Source organism: Hirundo rustica, chromosome 3, assembly GCF_015227805.2.
Source record: "Hirundo rustica isolate bHirRus1 chromosome 3, bHirRus1.pri.v3, whole genome shotgun sequence".
Taxonomy (NCBI): Eukaryota; Metazoa; Chordata; class Aves; order Passeriformes; family Hirundinidae; genus Hirundo; species Hirundo rustica.
This window is the reverse complement of record NC_053452.1, coordinates 95,916,857-95,940,494: the sequence shown is the minus strand read 5'-3', so window position 1 is coordinate 95,940,494 and position 23,638 is coordinate 95,916,857. Positions and strand designations below refer to the sequence as shown.

The following is a 23,638-nucleotide window of genomic DNA, read 5'->3' as shown; positions in this document are numbered from 1 at the left end:
TTGTGTGATTATTACTTCAGAAAAAAATTATTGCATTTTAAAATTATGCTAAAAAACCAAACCAAAAAATCTGTCCTCTGTGTGTTTTTTGCAAGGGAGGGTGCCTTTCGAAATCCCCCCTCACACACCCACCCACCAGACTCGCCCTCTCACCCCCCTTTTTTTTCCTGCAAGAACAGTTGCCTCGTGCACTTTTTGGCTTTGACCATTTTGATTTGCAGATAAAGGATAGGAGGAACTAAGGCTATCTTCATGAGCATGAAATTTTGCAAGATCTGTGTTGGTATTTAGTAGCCAGATTCAGCCTGGGTCTAACTGCTCTCAGTCTTCCTAACTGTAGCACTTTAAAAGAGCTTTTGTCTGAGTGTTGTTGTGACATAACACAAAGAGCTGTGGAAAATAGGTATTTTCAAAACAGGAATTTGTCTTTTTTTTTTGTGTGTGACATAATCTGCATTTATAGGCAGTTCCGATCAGCTCTTAAGTTGAAGCAAAAAGCCCCCATCCTCTTTTTATTTTATTTTAGTTGAAATACTTTTTCCATCAATTTAAATAGTATGCCCTTGATATTAAAAGCTTAAAGGAGAATATTTTTATTAAATATTAGGTGGAAGGTATCTGTGAATTTAAAAGGGTAAAGTTCAGGCCTGCAGAATTAAGCAAATGTAGAAGTGATGCAAAGCTGAAATACAGTTTTAAAACTTTCTGAACTGTGGATATTTGTTTGTCTCTTGTCTACCCTTTCTGACGGACATTGTATTCTTTCTTTTCTGGTCTCTTTTTGTAATCTTAACCGGCTGTCCCATCAGTGATGCAATTATGGGATCTTTCCAGGCTGTTGTGCCCCTTTATCAGGTTCTGTGCTTCATTTATCTACGATGCAAAATAAATGTTTTGAAGTGAGTGAAGCAGGGCAGTGTTAACAGCCATGACAAAAAAAATTAGGTGGGCACGTCCAATTTTTATTTCTTTTTACTCATGCTGAAAAGACATCTTCCCCCCTTTTGTTTCTTTTCCCCATTACACAGTCAAGCAACAAGTATTACAGTTTAGTCAGATGGATGCTGAATCAGGAAGAATGCTGTGTTTGTCTTTAATCACTTGGAAAGCTCTGAAGAATTTCTTGCATCTTTCAGGAAAAAAAGACTTACTAATGGACAAAGCAAAAATGAGAAGCCTGACTTCATACAGGAGAATTTTTGAAAGGAATTAATCAAAATGAAATTAGATGTCCTGCTGCCTCAGCCATAACACATGACAATAAATGCAGGATAACCCGGGCTTTTTGTTCCTTACTATTTTTGCAATTAGTTCACTTTTTCTCCTGCAGAGAGGCTGCACGAAAGATCTTGTTATTTGTGGCTGTAGTAAAATATGCTGGCTCAGCCTTCATGAAGAAACAGAAGCCTTGGCAGGAATGCTGATTACCATGACAATCTAAGCAGTCTAGAGCTTTGGGGTGTTGTGGGTTTTATCATAAAGATTAAAAAAAAGTGTCCTGGATGGTGGGATAGCTGATAACATCATCATGATGCAGCAGATCTAGTTGTCTTTGCAAGACTTATTTTTTCACTTTGTGTTACCTGAGGAAGTAGGGGGGGAACCTTATCACCTTCAGGTAAATTTTGTAACATGTGTTTGCCTTTATCTTTTTTAGGATATCGTTTTATGCTGGAGGTACATGAAGGGGCTTGAATTTTCATGGGTTTTCCCCCATAGCATGGGGAGAAACTGCCGTGTACTTCTTCCTGCTCCCTCTCCCCAGCCCCATGTACAGTGCCAAATCTGTGCTACAGTATCTTCACAAGCAAAGAGAAAAAAACCCCAAACCCACCCTTCCTATCCATATTAGTGTGTCATTATTTCATCCATTGCTTCTTCAAAGGTTCCACACCTTCCCTCCACCAGAATACACTTGTGTGTGGTAGTGGGGCTAATGCATGTTGGTTTAAAACTATCTCAGACTGGAGTAAGAAAACCAATCTGCTGCTCTCTGTTGGAGTGTGTTAATTAAGTTCTGGAATTTGGACTCTGTTAAGAAAGAACAGACTTAGGAGATTGAGTTACAAAGGAAAAATTACTTGAAGTTATAAAGTCGCAAAGTCCCTGTGCAAATAAATTCATCTGTGAAGTTTTCTTGTTTAAAAATTGGCTGTTTAAGTGTTTTTCTAAAAATCTTTTGGTTCATTATGACAAAAGCAAGGGTATTTGCATTATTATTTGTTTATTTCATTCCAAGTAATTTCCTTGTTTGCACTAAAAGATTTATTGAAAACTGCATGAGGTTATCAACACATCAATAAATTTTTGTTCTGTTTCAGTAACCTGAAAATCTAAGGGTTCATTGTGTAAACTTCCTTTGTAATGTGGAGCATTTACTGGTCCCATGAAATCATTATTAAGAGCAAACAACCAAAGGTGTGTCTTTCTGCACAGTTCTAGAGCATGAACCAAAAGCCGCGGGTCCGAATGATGAAGAGGAGGACGAGGGAGAGCAGTTTGACTTTGACAGTGGAGATGAGATACCAGAAGCAGACAGGCAAGCCCTTGTGCCACCTATTCCTGATCCTGGAAATTACCTAGAGCACCAAGAGGCTGGTGCTGCAGGTAAGGCAGCCTCTTGGTCTGTACTTTCACTGGGCTAAATACTCAAGACTGATCATAGGATGCCTTTTCTTGACAGTACAATATAAATACTTCTTTAACAAGAGTTTTCCATGGTGTTATGGCCCATCACTGAGGGTAACTTAGGTTCTTCTTAGTGCATGTCTTGGAGCAGATCAGAGTGAAACGACGCTGAATGATTTGTGTTTGTAAATATACAAGTACTGGGTTTATTTTGGAGCAATTTGGTTGCAATGGAAAGCATATATGTAGCCATTTTGGGTATCATTATATATAGTAATATGTCAATATCAAAGCATAAAAATACCACCTGCTTAAGAAAACATAAGGGGAAAAAAGAAAGAAAGGCTAGGAGTAGGGAGATGCATAATCACTGCACATGGATCTGTGATGAGATTTGATTGAAGTGGCGATTGAAGGTGTTGATCTGTCAGAGGTGGGAGAAAAAGCCCATAAAATACAAAGTGTGGTGGGTTAATGCACTCTCAGGTTCAGGGGGGAGTGCCCAAGCACCTCTTCTGCAAGGGCGAAGTTTTATGCCGTCATTTGATCACGTGCAGTTCTCTGGTGGAGGGTGCCAGAAATGAGTCTGAGGGCACTTCAAGGGTTGTTGACAGTTTCTGACCTCTTCTAAGGCAGCTGCCTCTAATGTCAGTGAGCCTACACATGAATTTGACCTTCCCTGGGAGGATGGTGTGTGTGTAAGGGAGGGCATTTTGCATGATAAAAAGCATGATCCTGTCTCCCCAAGGACTGCCGCTTTCTGGCCTCAGAGCCCAGTTTATAGTCTCTGGTGGTGATAAGTTCACCCCCTGTCTTACACAGACCAGAGTTTGTCATTGCACACCCAAAAACTCACTGCCTTCTCTTTGTGGGCCTGCAAACCTGGCTTTAGCAAAGCATCCAGGCACCTCTGAAAACTGCCATTTTGTTTTGAGTCATAGTCCAGTCTCTCATGCACGGAAATACCCTGCAAGTGTTTTGCATGTTCCTGCCAGTTACGGTCATGGTAGATCTGACAGGGAAAGTGACCATCACATGTAATTCATGTGAGGTTTCCTATTCAAGTGTGACTTCCAAACCAATGTATTGGACATAGTCTGAATGTCATACTACAGAAAAACAGTATATCCTTGCTGGTCTTAAGGCACATTGATGGCTTGAGATAAGCTGTTGCACTGCTAAACTTGCTGGTTGCTGAGCTTGAGATGTTGTGCATGAAACAATGAATTCTCTTCATAAACAGAAGTTTTGCTTAATACTGAACCGTTTTTATGACATATGCAGATGTTCCCAGTGCTGATGTGTAGTCTGGAAATTGCTCTATTCTGCTCAAATTGCTAACAGCTGATTTTGCTTACTGTAATCCAGTTTCCTTTTGCAAACAGATTCACTGGGCTTATGGCAGTTAAAGATAGATAACTCTTCAGGTCCTGTGCAGTTTGACAACCTGGAACTTAAACACTATCTTTCCCTGAACATCTGTTGCTTGCTCACCCTTATTGTGACGTTAAGCTTACAGCTTAAAATCATTTGATCACTTGGGATGCAGTTCTGCAATTCCCTTCAGAGGGGCCTGTGGTTCTGCTGTACCTCAGTGTGTCTCAAAAAGTACTGGGAACTTTGTATAACAGAAAACAATGCATTTTCAAAGAGGAAAACTTGTAAAGTTATTTTATTCCTCCCTTTCTTTACAGAGCATTTTCAGGACTGCTCTTAGAGGAATGTCCCTCTAGTGAACTTTTCTTGTCCACATGACTACTCCTAAAATATTGTGTTTGTGTTTGTAAGATTCAAATTTATCTAGAATCCAGATTTTAACCTTTAGGATTTAGACTGCTTTGACTCATGTGCTTATGTCAGTCAAGTTACTGTTTTTCTGTAGGCATCTTTGTAACGCATGTAATTTTGCTTTTGTTGCATTCCTCATCTGTAAAAAGGGGAGACTGGCACTACTGTGTGGGAATTTTGAGTCATAGGTTGTAAACAACTTGTACAGTAAAGATCAGGTCAGGGTTTAGCATACTTGCAAAGATCTATTAGAGCAGCTTGAACAGGTATGAAAAATAAAACTTTGTATTTTTGTTTAATCTTTCAACTAAAGGAGCTGATAATTTAGAAAACAATGAGAAGCTGCAAACATCAGAACCTGCTGCAGAAGTCACTCCAGCCAAAGTAAATCCCTACTCAGTCATAAATATTTCCCCAATCCAAGATAAGGATCCCTCCTCATCACCAGAACCAAGCCCTCAGGATGAATGTGCAAGTCCCAGCTTGTCTGGTGGATATTCTGTTCCGGTCCCTTGTGGATACGCTGTGCCATCCAACCTGCCTTTGATACTGCCAGCATACTCCAGTCCTGTCATCATACGCAGTGTTTCTGTAGATGAAGAAGGTACTGTATTCACACACCTTACTTTGTTTGAAGGGGAATCCTTGGTTAATCTCAAGTACCCTTCCTTTATAGCACTCAGCCTGAGTGAGTATGATTAATGCTAATTACTTTTAAACATAGTTAAATAATTTCCAGGTCCAGACTTCAGCGTTCAAGCCAAATGGTTTCTTCTCATACCTTTTATTGTTTTTTCTAGATCTTGGCAAACTTCTTCTCCTTTTTGTCTTTTCTGTATGCATTTCTGTTTGTTTATTTTCCAGTTCTTGTAGATTTAGAGTTGCAGTGGGATTTTTCCCTTGATGATGTGATGAATTCTCTGTCTTCTAGTACAATTTTAAGACAGAAGCAGAAACTAGAAAGGGAAATACCTGTGGATTACTACAGAAACAAGATATCCATTTTGTAACCAGAGTCTTAATGTCAAGACACTAGGAAAAGAAAACTCCCCATATCCTGCATTTTCCTTTTTGTATTTTGAATATACTTTTCTTTAGCTAGGCAGCAATTCTTCTATGATTCCAGCCTTTATTCCTGCCTTTGCTTTTTACCATCATTACGAATACTGTCAAGTAAAAGCAAATGTTTGTGTGGTCCTTATTACCTGTAGAGGAATATATGTTTGAGATAGAATTAAACACATCAGACATTGTAATTTCCTCTTAACAGGCTCTTCTAACAAATATCTGTGTCTTTGATTTACTTAATTTTCAAAAATGCATGGCGTGAGGAAACTTCTAATTTTTTTTAAACACGTGTAAGAATAAAACTATTGCAAAGAAGATTATTCTTTAGCAATGAACTAGTAAAATCAGTTTCTTATGCTAAAATGTGCCATTTGAGCCAAACTGACATGTTATTGCAAACAATTTTTTTTTCCTACTTGGCAGGTACACAGTCAGCAACTGAAGAATGTTGTTATAATTCTGTAAACTTGGAGGACCCTCAGAACAGGTAATTGCCAGTTCATCATGTTTTAATGATTTGTAAAACATTATTCCTAAGAAAGCTTGCATTTGGTAAGTATTTTATTTTCCTTATGTGATGCTTCCATGTTTGTTGATTTGGGTTTTTTTCCCTTTCTTAGTCCTGTAATTCTGATTGTGTACTAAAATCAGCACCGGTGTGTGTAACTGTGCATGAGATTTTTTAAGACACTGGGTTGAATTTTTATAGTGTTGGCAATGTCAGCTGCAACAGAATGCTGGAGATTTTGTCTAGTCTGCTGCTTTCAGCAGGACCACTACCAATACTCTGTCAGATCAACCATGGCCTTGCTGGCTGAGCCTTCAAACCCTCCAAGGAGGGAGGTGCTGCAGCTTCCCTGAGCAATCTTCCCTGCTGTGCTACTTTTCCTTACCCGCTTTGCTACCCCATCTCCCCAAATGTCCAAACCAAATCTTCCACTGCCTTTGTCTGGCATTAAAAAAAAAAAAAAAAAAAGAGGGGGCCCCAACCCCCCCCAACAAATCCAAACTAAAAAAAAACACAACAAACTCCTAATTCCATAACCTCTGTACTTATCTTTTGGGTAGTTGTAGCTCCTCTTGGATCACCCTATAACATCCTTTTCATGAATCTAAATTATATCCATGTCTTTTATCTCCTTTCTTGTAAACCATGTGCTTTATTCCCTGACTTCAGTTTCTCTACATCTCTCTAGAGGTAGCTTCAATTTCTCCACGCCTCTCTAGCAGGGGAGTGTTGGGAAGCCAAAACTGGACGTGCTGCTACAGGTTCAGCCTCACTGGCACCACGTGGAGGAGGATGACAGCTTTGTCTGATGGCTTCCTGATGTAACCCAGAGTGTCTTTAGTCCTCCATGAAAAAGAGGCTCTCACTTCACTGTTTCTGAGAGAATTTCCTGTGTTCTGGTAGATGAACTCAAAAGCGGAGTATTTTTTAAGGCTGTAAAGAAAGTGTTTTCAATTTTCTGACTAAAATTTTCAGACTAATAAATAGAATAGATTATTCATCATCCAACTACATACTGAAGTAATATTTTTGAGTAATCAGCAGCCTTGGAGTGAAAACTAGAAGTCAGAAAGATACTTTCTGCCTTGTCTTCAGAGATTTTTAAAAATTTTGGTGTAACTTTTTGTTCTTTTATTTATGGCCTCTTTTTCAAGTGAAGATAACCAGACCAAGAGAGAGGACGATGCCCTGGCCAAATGGGTTGCAGATCCTGCAAACACAGCATGGATGGAAAGTAAGTACCAGTGAGATCTGAAGTACAGCTGTGGAAGGTGGTTAGTTTTCAGCTGTGATCAGCATTATGTGTGTGTCCATGTGCACAAGCAGATTTTGTGGGAATGTCCATGTTCACTTTTGCTGTGTGTTTTCAGTTAGGTTTACAGAACCAAGCTGTACCAGTTAGAACATTCAACAGTGTAATAAAGTTGTATTTTAGAATAAAGTTAACATTCACTTTTCCACTTTTGGAGTCTGTGGAATCACTTGTTATGGAAATCATTTGGCTCCATCAATGCAAGTGCAGTGGAAGTAAGCTCCAGTTCATAGTTTGATCTGCGACTGTATTTGAAATTACTCTTCGTGGGTAGTAGTTGGCAAATAAGCACTTGGAGGAGGTGGAGGGAAAGGAATTGCCTGTCTTGGCGTGTGCTGTTGACTCTTGGCTGGTAGCTGCATTTTAAACCAGAGCAGAGACTGTGTGGTTTGAGGATAGGTTATCCTGCCTGTTCTCAGTGGTTCCCACTGGGCTGGAGCTTCATCTTACATATTTCGTGAAGTGACTGAAGAATTTGTGTTGTCATTCTGCCTCTTAATGTTCTATGATGATCATTACATTATTCAGTTTTGATTCTTTTTAAAAGGTCAATTTCAGCTTTTCTATAGCCATTCAGTAGGGCAATGAGCAGCCTTCAACAGGCACAGAACATACCATACTTCTGTAAGAAGGAGGGAGAAATGCTGGCATTTGAAGTGGAGTTTAGTTTTCAAGCTACCAAAGGTCATCAAAGCAATGCAGATAAAACTTTGAACTTTCACAAATACTATATACTGCTTTGTGCATTATTGCAATACTTGAATGACTAGATGTGCAAGCAAAGTGCTAGTGGAGAGTGAGTCATATCTCCATTGTTTTCATATGTGCCATTATAACCAAAATTCTTTAAAGTAGAGTAGAATATTTAATTTGGAGAGGACTGCATTTCAACTTCCTGACCATTTCAGGGCAAAAACTAAAGGCATATTAAGGGCTTTGACCAAATGCCCTTTTAACACTTGGTCCCATTCAAATTTTAGGAAATCTCTCATTTGGTTGTTTTTTTGGTTTTTTTTTTTTTCTGTCTTGGTTTTAGATCCGGATGAGGTAATTTATGATGACGTGCCAAGAGAAGACTCAGACTCTGAACCAGGTTTGAGGTCTTTATAGCGTTGAAAGCAATGTAAAACAGAATTATATGCATGTGTACTAAAGAGATACATTTGTTAAGTAACTAAAATATATGTAACTGAAACTAACATTGTGTCAATAATTGTCAGTAGGTCTTAGAAAGTTCATAATTATACTAACCTTAAAAGACTATCTCAGCAGGTCTCCTGTACTGCTCTTCTGAGAAGCTGAATTCTGCTTTGTTTTATAGAGACTGTTCCAAAAGCTTGAGTATTCTGCATATTAGAGAGTTACAGTGTTGGATGTTGTAGCTGTAGTGCCCTGAACAAGTCAAGGTAGTTACAAAAAAGAGTGTTCTAAATAGTTGTGATATATCATAAGGTATCATTGTCATGGTTATAGAGAGAAGCTCTTTCCTTGAAAGTCCCTTTCAATATATGGATGCTTGATAGATGGAAGAGATGGTCTAGAGTGGCTGTTCACCATCCTGGTTGTGACTCTACAGAAATGTTTTATTTCAGCTTTGAAGTGGTCTACTCCTGATGGTTGTGACCATGTTTGGAGGGAGCACAATAGATCTCAAAGTAGCTGCTGGAGTCAGCAGCTTTATGCTGATTTTACCTTTACTGAAAATGATGGAGTTAGGGCTCAAGAAGCATATTTCATTGGGTTCTTGGTCAGGTTTGTTTTGCAGTTTTTGGGTATAGTGAAGTCTGCTTAAAGATCAGTTGCTACTGACTGATTTTGTGTTCGAGTGAATTGGTTTATTGGGAACTCAGCATATTACTTGTCATGGCTCTCAGATGGTGTAGGTGTTTGATACTGAAATTGTTAATGGATCAAGAAAACACCTAAGCTTTCTTGTGTGAAAACCACATTAATTTTTAAAGCTGTAACAGTTTCATTTCTTGTCCTTAGTAGTGTTCAAGCAAGGTGTTTTACAAATTACTACTGAATTTTTTTTTCATTTATTATGGGAAAGTACCGTGTTACGTTCACGACTTGAATGCTTATTTTACTGGAAGTTCCCTCAGTGCTACTCTGAGCAGAGATGTCTTTGTGCTGTTGCTGATCATCCAGGAAACACTTAAACCAAGCCCAGGTGGCTGAGATAGGTGGGATATAGGATATGGAGCAAAGCTCTGCTGAGCATATTGGTCAGAATCTTTAGCTTAACCCATAAGACATTGATTAACATTTTGATTTTCATTTTGTCCCCAAAGACATTGAAAGATTCTGAGGAAATAGGTAGTAAGGGAAGTTTCATCTTCATCCATTCATGATCTTGATGTTTATTATTTGTATATTTTGTCCGGGAGACTCAACTGTTTTGAAAAATGTTTCAGTCAGAGAATCTACATTAGCACATAGACAAGATAAATTCACCCCGTCATGGAGTAAATCCAAAGCTGACAGCACAGGAGCTAGACTTGTTTAAGTCTTGATTTAGTTTGATATACTATAATGGTTCTTTTAAATTACTCATTGTGCTAGATTGCCACTAAGATGTCTTCTTCAGTAACAATATTTTAAGGACAGTCTTGATATACATGGAGATTTAATTAAAAAAATTAAATCTGACTTCACCATTAGAATCCTCTGTGTTAATTATAAAGAATTTAATTTATGTTAATAATAAAATCTAGGGTTTAGGTGGATGTGTAAAACATGTCAGCTTTTCGAGTAGATATTTTTTCCTCTACTAAAATGAAACTTCAGTCTTGAAATAAAAGCGCAGCTGCTGTTTCCTGAATTTAATAGGAGATACTTGTAAATGCTGCATCATAACTTTTGACAATAGTGATTCCTGGCAGGAGTGTTGTACCACAACACTTTTCTACTTGTAATGGCAAATGATGCTGCAGGTACAGTGCATTCCTGTTTCCTGATAAGCAATTGGCTCTAAATTTTCCATTTTATTTTGAGTAAGTTTTATGTTCTTGGCATGTGTGCCAATGGAACATGTGTCTTTAACAGGAGGTGCTTTGGTCAGCCTTTGCAATATAGATTTGAAAAGGTTATGTCTTGAAAAGGTTCGTACTTTGAGTTTTTAGTGTAATTTATGAGCAAGGTAGCTGCCAGGTGTGGGAGACTTCCAGTGACCGGTGGTGATGAGTTATAAAACCATTGTTTAACACCTTTCTTGCTACTTTGGTCTGATCTGTTCTGCTGGAAGTAGTGACATTTTCATTTGATTCTTGCAATGTTTTAGCATTTATCATTTGAGCTGATGTCCCTAGGGACAAATGGCAAGCTTACAAATGGAAGGATGATGCTTCTCAATGCAGATGTGCATTCACAGCTACAGTTTAAACTTCCTCTGAAGTTCTAAATCATTTTGTGGGATTTGGACACAACAATGTCATTCGAGTAGCACATGTTTCTGAAAGGATCGTGGTGTGGATCCATAACACTGTGCTTTTTTGCTACTCTGTTCAACAAAGACAATCCACTTTGGCTGTTTGACTATTGTATTTAATTCAGAATTTTTAATGTGCCTATGAAAGTCTGTACAATTCTTTATAGCATAAAGATATATCCTGATGTTTGAACAAACATATGTTTCAGTGTAGCTTTTTTTATTTTGGTTTAATTCTTGCAGAGGAAATGATTTATGATGATGTTGAAAATGGTGATGATGGTGGAAACAGCTCACTGGAATATGGGTGGAGTTCAAGTGAGTTTGAAAGCTATGAAGAACAGAGTGATTCTGAGTGTAAAAATGGAATTCCCAGCTCCTTTTTACGAGGCAACCACAAGAGACACGTATGTATTCTGCAGTGCTGCTCAGTCATTGAGGTTATCCTGGTTTCCAGTGCTCGCCTTTCTCACCTGTATTTCTTTTTTCCTTAATTCAGTTTCAAGTGCCAACAGCATCTTTTTAAAGGAGATATGTGGAAGTGACAGCACATAACAAAATGTAACAGGGAAAAGAAGAAATGAAAATATTAAACAGAAGCTTCTTTAAAAAAAGAAAAAACTCAAATTGGATAAAAATTAAATTAAAAATGAGATTATTTTTGCTTATGTGCAGTTCTTCACCTTCACTTCTTTTGCAATTGCTGGATTAGTCTAAGTGGAAAATAATGTCAAGAATAAATGGGGACAAGCCTGACAAGAATTGAAGGTTTGGGATCTTTAGGTGCTCAAAAGTCACAGAACTCTTTGCCAGTGTTCTCTAGCTTTCTGTCCTAGATCTGCATCAGTTTGCTTGTTTGGAAGTGACTAAGTTTAAAAAACTTCTGAAAGTAAAAGATTTTTGTAATCAAAGAGAGTTCTCTCCTGTTAAGAGAGAAGAGAGGTGGCATGATTAAAAGGATCCATGTGTGACACTTCTCAGGTGTACCTTTGGTCCATCTGTTCAGTGGGAGGCAGGAAGACAGGTTGGCACAGGTGCCTGTCCTCACTGCATGTCTCCCATTGCACAGGGAGAGGGGCTCTTGCTTTCTCTTCACCTTGCCTCCTCTACTTCTGCCCTTGTGTACCCTCTTTGTGAGTGGCTCCCCAGTGTGTGCTGACTAGGGACAGACTCCCAAGAGCCACTTAGCAACTGTGTGTTGTGAGCTGCCTCAGCACGCTGTGGCTGGAATGTGCAGGGTGTTACTGCAGATAGGGTGTTATTTCATAGGACCTTTATTTTCATTTTGCAGGTTTCTTAACTTGATGACAATAAAAGCCTTGCTGTCTCTGTTTCCCTCCAGTACATATTATCTGCTCTCCCCTCACCTCCATCCTTGCTGCTCGTCCTTTGGAAATCAGGGAGTGAGCAATTAACTGCAAGACTTGAGCCCACCCAAATCTGCACTTTGTAAGCTGAGTGCTCATCCTGTTTTTGTCTTGGTTTTTTTCTGACTAGAATGATCTTAAGCTGTTGCAGCTGTTTGTTTGAAAGGTTTTTTTAACAAGACTGAAAAAACTGAGTTTGATTACTTTTTTGTTCTAAATACCTAGGAAGAGACTAGGAGATTACTTTGCATGTGAGTGTGGAAGCTGTAACATGACTGCTGGCTTATTTTTTTTTTTAATCTTCTCTTGCTATCCCTAGCTTCAGCTTTGGCCGTAGTCATAAGAATCTATTTACATATGTGAACAAAACAAGGTTTAAAGCCAATTTTTGGGAACTCTTTAAAGTATACTTTGATCTGCCATGGAAAACAATTGGCAGTGGCTGAATGTGATTGTACCAGGATCAGGCACAGACTGAGCAAGAGACTGAGGAGTGATGACAGAAGAGGGATGTGCCCTTTGGTACTGCCTGCAGGTGGCTTTTTCAGGCCTGTGACAAGTGGTTTTGGAATCACCTTGTGAGGATGGGTGTGAGAAGGTGAGGGACACTTAAGCTGGTGGATGGAAAAGTCAGAGAGGCTCCTGCACCTGGACGGGTTCCTGGGAGATGGAGAAATCGGGAAAATGGGGAAGGGTTTTGGCAGAGAGTGAGGAAAGAAACGTTTTTCGGACTGCTGAAAAAACGCTGCAACGACCAACGAAGAAAACAACAACAAAAAAACCCCCAACAGCCCAAAAAACCAACCCCAGCTCTCCCTGCACTGGTACTTCTACACGGGCAGACGCTACTCTTTATGAACATTTTCTCTGTATCCATTCCTTGCACTAACACTCACTTCTCCTCAGGTCTTGTGATGGATATTACAGTGTATTCCCAGTATCCATCACCTTCTGTAGCCTTTCAGAGCCTGTGAGGCACTTGCCCTACTTATAATTTTAGTGTTAGTTGAAAATTATGGCAAGGTTGGGATTTTTAGTTTTAAGCGCTCGTATGACTTCCCTCAAAGTCACCTTTTCATTATGATTCTTACTATTCTATTTATTTACTAATTTATTTTAAGAAGGGAAGGTTTTGGTGCTGTTAAATATTTCTTATCTGTAAACCAGATGCTATTCTTCATTATTCTGCTGTAATGCCAGAATCATCACGTTAGAGGTAATTGCATCCTGACCCAGCCTAGTGGAGCTACGTGCTGGGCCTGCCGCTTTGTTTTCAACTCAGTAGGCCTTCTCTTTCCTGAGGCTTTGTTCTCTTGCCAAATAACTCCGTTGATATCAAGCTGAGGGTATTTTCCACCAGACTTCTATTATAAGGCACACCAAATAGTTTTCTCTTTTTTTTTTTTCCTGGTGCATTTTAACCTCTTTTATCTATCTTTGTCAAAATGTTTAACAAATGGTAATTAGTATTCCAGAGCATTATTCTCATGTACAAGATGGTTACACCCAAGTTCATACAATGAGGCTATGATGCATGTAGAAACGACAAGAGCATGAATCCTCTTCGTGTCTCCTTACCTGACTCACTGCCCTGTCAGTTTCCATATTCTCAGGTGCCAGCAATCTCCACAGGTTCTTCAGTCTCTGAGTTGTCTTCTGATTCACTGTTTTGAAGGATAGTGTGAAGTGTAGAGCACAGACTAGGGTTTGTGCTCCAGTGATTAATGCTTATGGTTAAAGCTGATGTATTGTTTCCATGTGGTTTTTGAGAGATAGGCACAATACAATTAACATATCTAACGATTTAGTTATCTTAGTCTAAGTGGCTTTGCCCCTGTCTTTACAGGAAAACACCTGGTGGAGTTCAGCAGTGCCCAGGAGCGATGGTTCCTTCCTCAGACTGGAGCTTCCCTCAGTGATAGTTTTCCCTCAGTGATAGTTTTCCCTCAGTAATAGTTTTCCCTTCGTGATAGGTTTCCCTTCGTTGTCTTTGTGTCAGTAGATAGATGGGGCGATGTGCATGATTTATGTGAGTGCTTTAGCATGAAGCTTTCACTACTTTTTGAAAAGATTGTGTCTTTTTATACACTGTAGCTTTCTCAGGACCTAACGCGTTTAAAGGAGCATTATGAAAAAAAGATGAAAGATTTGATGTCAAACACTGTGGGAGCAGTAGAGATTCAGCAACTAAAGCAAAAACATGAGCTGAAGGTAGTGTAGTTGATTTTTGTAACTAGCTACATTTAAATAATTGCTTTTCCAACACAGACAATGTTGCCTTTTATTAATAGCTTGAAAGAGTAGACAATAATCTGTATGAAATAAATTCTGAATGTGTTGAATTTTTATTGTGCAGTCTTAAAATTAAAGACTATAATATTGCTATAGTCTTACAAATACTTGGTCAAGGACCTTTCCTCATGGTTACTTTGAATGTTAACAGTCTCAGAAAATGAGGTAGGGCATTGTCTTTCCCTGCTGACTGGTGCCCTTATCCCAATGTGAGCCAGGTGTACAACCCTGGTGCCTCTCTGAGACCTTGGCTCCATGGGGCTAGCCTAGCCCTAGCTCTGCAGCCACAGAGGATCAAATTGGGAATCTCCCTGCTCTCCATTCTGAAGGGAGCTGATATGAAAAGACTGGGTTTTTGCTAAAAGCTTCAATCTCAAACTCAGAAATTGCCTGATTGCAGCAAGACAGCTTTGTGTTCTGAGAGTAGTAGTGATTTTTTGTTGTGTTGGCGTTTTGGGAAAGAGGAAGTACAAAGCCGGGTATTGTAATCAACATTTTCCAGCGAAGCCAAATTTCTTTGGTGTTTTTTTTTCTTCCATGAAATTTCATTTGGCTGTAGTAGTGTACTGCAAGATTATGACATTCTTAATTAAATCAATGTATTTCTTCAATGAATGAAGTTATTAGTTGTAACTTTTTCCTTCATAACAATATTTGTTTAAGACTATAGTTAATATATAACTGAGTCCAGGGGATTATTTTTAGGTCAGAAATACTTTGGAAGTGTTATTGGGACACTGAAAGATGGACAAGACCTCTGGCCGTTAATGGCCTGTGAGTAGTAGGTATTTGTTCTGTAAGATTTGAGGCTATTGAGTTTCTGTTTGAATGCAGAAGGGTTCTTAAGCATTTCTGCTCTTTTAGACTTGCATACAGTGTTTCCATGGAGTAAGTCCTTGTCTCCAGCTTTTATTTTATTTTGAAATATGGGAGCTCAGCTCTGAGCTTTCGTGGTTCTCTCTACTTATTATATATTTGTTTTACTTTGGATTGACAGCCTGAAAGTGTGCAGGCTTAAATGTTTCCTGTTATTCACTGAACATGTAGACTGTAATTTTTATCTTACAGATGCAAAAGCTTATGAGAGCTGCTAGAGAAGGTACCAAAGATGGACTTGAAAAGACAAAAGCAGCTGTGAAGAAGGGTCGTTCCTTCATTCGGACAAAATCTTTCATTTCTCAAGGTATATGCTATTTACAGTGTTTCTCTTTGTTACATTCGCTAGTAATTTCTGAGAAAGAAGATGAATGGCATAGCAAATTTTTCTAGTAGGAGCTAGAGCTAGATGCAAGAAATCAGACATATATCAAAAGTGTATAGTATAATACTCAGTTTAGACGACAGTATGATCAGTGCATTGTGAGCAGTTTTTTTTTTTTGGTTTGGGGCAAGAACTTGAGAAACCTGTGGACCACAGAGAAGGGTCAGCTTAAAAACAATAACAAAAAATCCCACCAAGCAGTGTTATGTAGGTACTGGTAGATGGGAGTATGGAAGTATGTTAAGTTACTGTCGTGGTGTAACCCCAGTGAGCAGCCAAGCCCCACACAGCCACTCTCTCACTCCCCTACCACCAGGACTGGGGAGAGAATTAGAAGAGTAAGAGTGAGAACTTGAGATAAAGGCAGTTTAATAGTGAGCATGAGCCACAGACAAGCAAAGAAAAACAAGGAGCTAGTTCACTGCTTCCCATGGTCAGGCAGGTGCTTATCCACATCCAGAAGAGCATGGCCCCATCACACACAGCAGTTACTTGGGACCCAAACGCCATCACTCCAAACATCCCTTCCCTATACTCCTCCTTCCTCCCACTTTATATACTCAGCAGGATGTCATATGGTCTGGAATATCCTTTTAGTCATTTTGGGTGCCCTGTCCTGGCTGTGTCTCATCCCAACCTCCCATGCAGCCCCAGCAAACTCACCAGTGTGGCAGTATGAAAACCAAAGAAGGCCTTGGCTCTGTGTAAGCTCTGCTAGGCAACAGCAAAAACATCTCTGTATGAGCAACCCTGTGTCCAGCACAAATACAAAATACAAAAGTGGCTATACTAGCCACTGTGAAGAAAATCAATTGTACCCCAGCCAAAACCAGCACAGTTAGTAAGTTTTTCCAGGTCCCTCCATCAAATAACTCTTGAATGTCAGGAGAATGTGCTGTTAAGACATGGTTTTCAGTGGAGAAGTAGTTTGACTATTTTATAAAGTTCATCACTGATAAGGAGTAAATGCTTTCCATGCTTCAGAGTGAAAGTAGGGGAAAAGACTGTACTGCTTAATCAGTTTGATGATTTTTGATGAAAGCTGAATTTGGGTTGGGAAAAGAGAAAGTGATGTAAAATCAAAAAGCTACAGAATTATTTGTGTATTTTCTGTAGCTGAGAGCAAGTGACAATCCTTTGTCATGAGCCTTGGCAGCAGCTGTCCACAGGTAATTTTTTCAAGAGACAGACGGTAGTAAATTAAACTGGTTTCATTTTCAGGATAAGTCTGAGAGATAGTGTATCTTTCTGCTCAAGTTTCTGCCCAACTAAATAAATGGTAGTAACTTCAGAGCTTATAAAACTAAAAATTTTGGAAGCTAAAACCACAAGGATGGAACAAAATATTTTTTATTGAGAAAGGTAACATAAAGTTGCATCCTATCTGTATGGGCCAGGACACATCTTACATCTCTGTCATGACCTCTGACTGCTTCTCAATTTACTTAATTCACAGACTGAGTATAGAAAGGTACACAAAATGAGGTGATCAAAAAGTGTATCCTTAACTTCTTGCAGTTGAACAGATGAAAATGATCTGCAGGGCAGTGTTACAATGGACCTGGCATTTCTTCTTACATTTCTAGATGTTAGGTTGCAGACACAGTGTATCTGTGGATGGCTGAATCCTATAACCACTTTCCAAATCAGCAGGGAGCTAGTGAAAAATGTGTTAACTAAACTCACAAGTTTCTCCCAGCCATCGGATCTGGTTCCCTTATTTCTCTTTTTGTTCTAAGACAGTTTCTCATACTGTTCTTTCTTTATGTCTCCTTTCCTCGTGTCTGCTTGTTTGGCTGGCTGTGTACTGCCACCTATCAGTGCACTTCGGTGGTGCTTTTCCAGTAAAATTTGTACCCACAGAGCAATACAGAATCCCTCACTCCTTTCTAATGAAAGCAAACATTTTGGTTAATTTGGCTGCTTCAGTTCAGCCATAGAAGGGTGTATGGCATTTTTTTTAGCTGGATCATAATATGGGTGTTTTCAGTTTCTTCCCAGGGATCATTTACTTTAAAACTGCTGGCCCTGGAACTGCAGTGCTTTAACACAACTTGTTATGTCCTGCCCTCTGGACAGCCCCATTCTGCTGGCTGAGAGGAGAGAGTAGAGGTCAAGCAAAACACGCTTAGGCTGTGGGATATTAGAATGCCTTTGGAAGGTGTTCTCTATTAGAGTGCCTACTGGTGGTAGCATTTATGTGATTTCACAGATGATACAGAAGTGCTGGGAAATTTCTTTTGTTTGCTAAGTGAAAATTTATAATTTCTGTGCTCAGATGATAGGGTCTTTGCTTTTTTGGTTTTGGTTTTGTTTTGCTTTCTTCTTCTTTCAATCCACATGTAGAAGCTGACATTTTGGGGTTTTTTTTTTTGTAGATCATAGATCATCTTGTCTGGAAGAAGAAGAGCTAAATTTATTTATTGATGTGGACTGTATGCATACAGAAGCAATTATGACTCCTATGCCTGAAGGATTATCACAGCAGCAGGTAGTAAGCTTTGGGAAATATGGTCTTCTGGCTCTTTATTCTTCCCCTTCTGCTCTGCACCAATGGATCTTAGGTGCCTTTGGTATTCAAACATATTGGCATTTTACTTAAGTGGACATCAAATTCAGAACTGAATAAGTAGGTTTTGAAAATCGGTGGGTATGCATATAGTTGCATCAGTCCGGAATTCATCTAGAGGTACAAAATGCTGGTTTGCATTATAAAATTATCTATAAGAGTTAAAGTGTTTTTATTGAACCAGAAAACATTGTTCCAGGTGCTCTGGGATTTCCATTTTAAGTATAGAGAATATTCTATATTTTCTTTGAATCTAAAGGTTTTTCTTGGTTAAAAAAAAATCATCCCCAATAAAGTCTACAGAAGAATTAATTTTGCTGTTCTTCACCTCAAACTGTATAGTCACTCTGAAAACCACTTCAAAAAATACAGAAATCAGCATCAGTTAAGAAATTTTGGCTGAAAATAAATCCCTTGGGTTTGTGTTACTGTACTATTAAGACATTTAGTAACTGTATGAGAGTTTTTAGCTTCTTGTGGTGTTAAGTCATGAGTTAGTTGGTCATTACCTTAAGAAAATGAACAAAAAACCAAAGGGGCAGGTGAGGAGAGGGTTATATATTTTCAGGATTTTTTTTGTCTGTTTTACGTTCTACTCAGATGAGGTTCACTTTTCTCGTGTGTGTCAGAACACACAGTGAAGTGTTAATCTTGTAACAAAGCAACTACCAAAATGTTACATTACTGTAAGATTTTATTATAATGGGAGATTTCAGCATCAGTCTGAATGATCTTTCCTCCTTTCCAAATAGGAATTTGAGTTTCACTCAAAAGTGGTAGTTTCGTACAAAAAAGTTTACCCTCTTTTGCAGAAAAAACCCCAGAGTGCTTACAGTTTGGAAGAAACTGGTAATAGTTGTGCAAGTCATGACAAATATTGCACATCAGCCCAGGAGGAGCTGTCTGAGTGGGCAGGAATGGAGCTAGGAAAGCCAAAGCTCAGCTGGAGCTAGTGAGGTGTGAGGGGCAACAGTGAAGAGTTTCTGATATGTACACTGGCAATGAAAGGAAGCTGAGAAAACCATGCTACGCTGCTTGGGGCACGGACCTAGTGATAAAGGGTCAAAACTGTGCCTCCTTTGCCTTGGGTTTTACTGGTGAGGCTTGTCCTTAGAGCTCAGCCCGTGAGCCCAGGGACAGGTCTGCTGGGGTGAAGCCTAGTCTGCTTCTGGCAGCTGAGGCTGTTTGGACATACAGGTGTCTGTGGGACCAGATGGGATGGATATAAAGATGCTCCAGGTAAACCCTTTCTCAGTCATCTAAGATCACAATGATCAGAAGACTGTGGAAAAGTGTCACACTCTTACCCACAAGGAGGAGAATTGAGTCTGGCCTCACCTCAGTTGCAACAAGAGTGATGGAGCACATGCTCTTGGGAGCTATGTCTGCATTCAGTAGGACAGGAGGGTGAGTGGGGAAAAATCAACATAGATGGACCAGAGTCCATTTGTGCATGACCAGCTTGAGCCTCTTTGAGGTGACTGAGGGGGACTGCAGTGACTTTATGGGCAGAGAAGACCAAAAAAAGTCACTTACCTCTGGCTTAACAGGGTTTTCAGCTGTCCTCTGAAGTATTTCTGTACTCCTGTAGGTGAGATGCAGTCTGTATGGGTGGAAAACAGGTGAGGACACCACGCTCAATGAGTCCGTGGTACAAAGTACAGTGAGTGGTTGGTGTTCGTGCTGTCCCTCGGGAGCAGGAGCAGGCACAGGCCTCTGGCATTTACAGCCTGGATGAGTAATGTGGATGCCAGCTGCAGTGCACATCTGGAGGTGACACCAAACTGGAGGGGTGCAGCAGCTGCGTGGGGGAGGTTGGCCCCTGCTCAGCAGGGCTCTGGTGAGCTGGGGTGCACACACACACTGGAGCAGTTCATGGGGGGCCAGCATAGCCTGCTGTGGGAAGGGGTCACAGCCCTGAGCGCCCCAGGCCAGGATCCCCTTCCAGCCCAGCTGTCCTGTCACAGCAGAGCTGCTCTGTGGACATGCTGGCTTCAAACAGCAGGTGGCACGATGGCTTCTGTTTGAATCCTGGTGCCTGCAAGTGCTGGGGCTCCTTCTGTTACAAAAAACTGAAGCCACTATTAAGTATTCTTTTTCTGTATTATAGAGCCTGAAATTTTCATTTCTACAGATGTTTATTCTTTTCAGAAGAATGAACTGTGACTAAAAGTAGGATTAGTGTTCTTCACGAGAGCTGCTGATCCGCTATACCAAATAAGACACTGCTAAATCCATTCTAAACACAGATTAGACACAACTAATTTTACTGTATATATCTTAAGCAAAGCTTCAAATAATTTTGAGGTCCTCCTTTGAAATGCTAGTACCTGAAAGAAAATTCTCAAATAACATGCATTTAATAGTGCAAAATACAAGTGTGGAGAATTTAAAGGCAACGTTGGTGAAGGAGGCAGGAGGCTGTAGGGTTCTGCAGAAGAAGGAAGCAAACCTGAGATTTGAGTTTCATGATCGTTTAGGCTTAAAATAGCAAAATGAGCAGTTTTTCCTTCTCTTGTAGTATGGAAAGTGGTTTGATCCTACCCTTGTGCCATCTTCTCCCTCATAGTCCCCCTTTTGAAAACTCTGGGGTAAGCTGGATTAGGAAATGGATTTGGATGAAAACAAATCCTTCTAATCAACAAGAAATCTAATTGATGGCAAGAAGCTTAAATTCTTAACCAGGTTGGTTCTCCAGTCTTTCCTGTCCTGCCACCTGCATGTACATACAAAGTGCATTTCAGCTGAATTACAGAAGCACAAGGTGGAGAAGGTGTAATAAATAGCTTGTAGTTTAACATGAAATACGGCAGCTTTTGCCAAAGCTCTTACTACTCTGTCAATTCATATAAATATAGATAACATGGGGGTTTTCACTTGTGCGTGGTAATGCCCAAAAGAGAATGCTGACTTGGATACTTTCTCAGTGGTACAGTTTATATGGCTTTAACTTTAAAAGGCAATTAGTATTTGCTTGTTTGCCCTTCATGTTGCTCCTAATAAATTTATAAAACCTATTAAAAATAAAATTTAGGACTGATTTTTGAAAACTTGTTACCTATTTTGTTGTAGCAAATCACTGAAGTAGTCAACATCATCTTATACATATGATTGTTTCCATTAATGCCTACATATATACATTTAAGGTGCACAGGATGATAGAATATCATGGTCTGGAAGATCACTAGGGTCATTGAAGTCCAGCTCTTGGCCCTGCACAGGACAACCCTAAAAATTGTACCAGGTGCATGAGAGCATTGTTAAATGCCAAAGTCAAAGCACAAGTTTTAAAAGTAAAACTTGGAATTACAACAGTCAGAAAAAAAATGCAGCTATCTACACAGTAATTTTTGTGTTCTTTAAAATAAGTACTTTTAGAGTAACAGTAAATGTAATTACTTTTGAATAGGTACAGTATTATTTTATTGCGGTTCCAGTATTGAAATTGCTTTGTATTTCTTTTGTTTTACTAATGTGAGAATTTTATCATCATCATTTCCAACTATAATGAGTATGTTACCTGATTAGAGCTCTGGACAAAACTTTGTTGTTTCAACAGGTTGTGAGAAGGTATATTTTGGGCTCTGTAGTTGATAGTGAGAAGAATTACGTGGATGCTCTCAAAAGAATCCTGGAGGTACCTTAATATCTTTTGTATTTTAAGATTTTGAATATTTGAAAAAGAGTCATTAAAGATCATTAAAGAATCTGTCATATGACTTACACAGATGCTTAATGCCAAATGTTTAGTGATTGTGTCTGTGTGTATGTGTGTGTACTTTTGCATAAGTTTGTTTTTCTGCTTATAGAAGTCCATTTTTTTGTTTGTTTAAATCAATTTGCCTTTTTTTTCCCACAGCAATATGAGAAGCCTCTTTCAGATATGGAACCAAAATTACTGAGTGAAAGAAAACTTAAAATGGTCTTTTATCGAATTAAGGAAATTCTTCAGTGCCATTCAATGTTTCAGATTGCGCTGGCGAGTCGTGTATCTGAGTGGGACTCTGTTGAAATGATCGGTGATGTCTTTGTTGCTTCAGTAAGCAAATGTGTCAGAACAGATAATCTGTTTTTATTTTAGTCTTGTTTTTCCATCTCCGTATCTTTGTAACTTAGCTGCTTTATTCCCATGTTCTCCAATGCCTCTGGCAGCTGTCAGAGTATGCATGTACTATCCTGGTAAGGAAGCTGACACCAACACGTCTCAGCTCAGTTGGCAGATGCGAAAAGATTGTGAGAAAAGTTTTCAGGCTTTGATTAATCTTTCAGACACATAAGTAAATGGTTTATTTTTATGAGAAATTAGAGATTCACAAACCCACCAAAATTAAGGTGATACTGAGGCTTGGCATCTTGTAAAGAATGGGTGGTCATACCTAGTAGTGTGCAAGTAGAAAGAGACTACAGTAGATAATGTCCTGAAGTTCTGAGTTTGAACTGGGATGGGGCACTGATAAAGAGTATTTGTAAGACCCTATCCCATCATTAGTGGAAGTCCATTCAGTAAAGGACAGAATTTAAATTAGAGAAAACAAGAGGTGGCCTTGGTTGATAGAAAGACATTGACCATGAAAGTGAGGCTTGAGGAGACTGCCTGCCTTCTGGCTTGAATGCTTTGTTTACTGCCACCCAGGTGCTAGAAATCACCACCTTTTCATGCCTGCTGTGAGAGAGCTGGGATCTGATCACAGTTCACCCAAAATGAAATAGTTACTAAAAATTTGTTGTTTAAAGCAAACCTGCCTTGTCGTGACTGAAGCAAGTTAGACAGTCTTAATCAGACCAGCTCTGCAAAAGAGAGGGATAAAATTACCAAGAAGGCAGTGGGTGGTGATCTCACCGTTCCCATGACTGTTTGCAGGCCACACAATCTTTCTACTTTTTTGGTAAGTCCTTAATAGCTGAAGTCAGGGTGTGAAGGCCCTGAGACTTTGCTGATTCACTTAATCTGGAAGACAGGTAGTGAGATGATCAGGGGATCTCAGCTGTCACTTTGAATCTCAGTGGATGCCCTTTGATTGCCCATAGTCCTCAGGTTCTGCCCCAGTGTTCTAGCCAAGATGAAGCAATTTCTGTAAATACATTTCTTGTAATTCACAGCTGTTATATCTTTCTGTTTCCAGCCTGTCTACTGCAGAAAGATTATTTTGGGTATTACCAGTATATCTGTGTATCTAGCATAAGGCCAAGCAAGGCCCTTAGTTCTGAGTGAGTCCCTAAGAGCCAGAGGTTTATGTAGCTGTGCTGGCAAAGGTCTTTTGTATTTTTAGTTAGGATTTGCCATTTTTTCTTTTCAGTTTTCTAAATCTATGGTATTGGATGCATACAGTGAGTATGTAAACAACTTCAGTACAGCAGTTGGGATTCTCAAGAAATCTTGTGCCACCAAACCTGCTTTTCTGGACTTCCTAAAGG

At 39.4% G+C, this 23,638-nt stretch overlaps 1 protein-coding gene across 3 annotated transcripts in view; it reads left to right on the top strand.

The window, feature by feature from the left end:
- ARHGEF10 (Rho guanine nucleotide exchange factor 10) overlaps window positions 1–23,638 on the top strand; it is a 110,463-nt gene that overhangs the window by 27,776 nt on the left and 59,049 nt on the right. Inside the window, exons 3-14 of one of the 3 annotated variants that reach the window (XM_040058580.2) lie at window positions 2,437–2,607; window positions 4,730–5,020; window positions 5,908–5,971; window positions 7,147–7,226; window positions 8,341–8,397; window positions 10,978–11,141; window positions 14,196–14,312; window positions 15,462–15,576; window positions 18,033–18,145; window positions 21,783–21,860; window positions 22,083–22,262; window positions 23,521–23,637. In XM_040058580.2, coding sequence (XP_039914514.1) covers window positions 2,437–2,607; window positions 4,730–5,020; window positions 5,908–5,971; window positions 7,147–7,226; window positions 8,341–8,397; window positions 10,978–11,141; window positions 14,196–14,312; window positions 15,462–15,576; window positions 18,033–18,145; window positions 21,783–21,860; window positions 22,083–22,262; window positions 23,521–23,637 — 1,547 coding nt within the window. The remainder of the gene's footprint in view (window positions 1–2,436; window positions 2,608–4,729; window positions 5,021–5,907; window positions 5,972–7,146; window positions 7,227–8,340; window positions 8,398–10,977; window positions 11,142–14,195; window positions 14,313–15,461; window positions 15,577–18,032; window positions 18,146–21,782; window positions 21,861–22,082; window positions 22,263–23,520; window position 23,638) is intronic. The other 2 variants (XM_040058581.2, XM_040058582.2) reach the window with 2 other exon arrangements.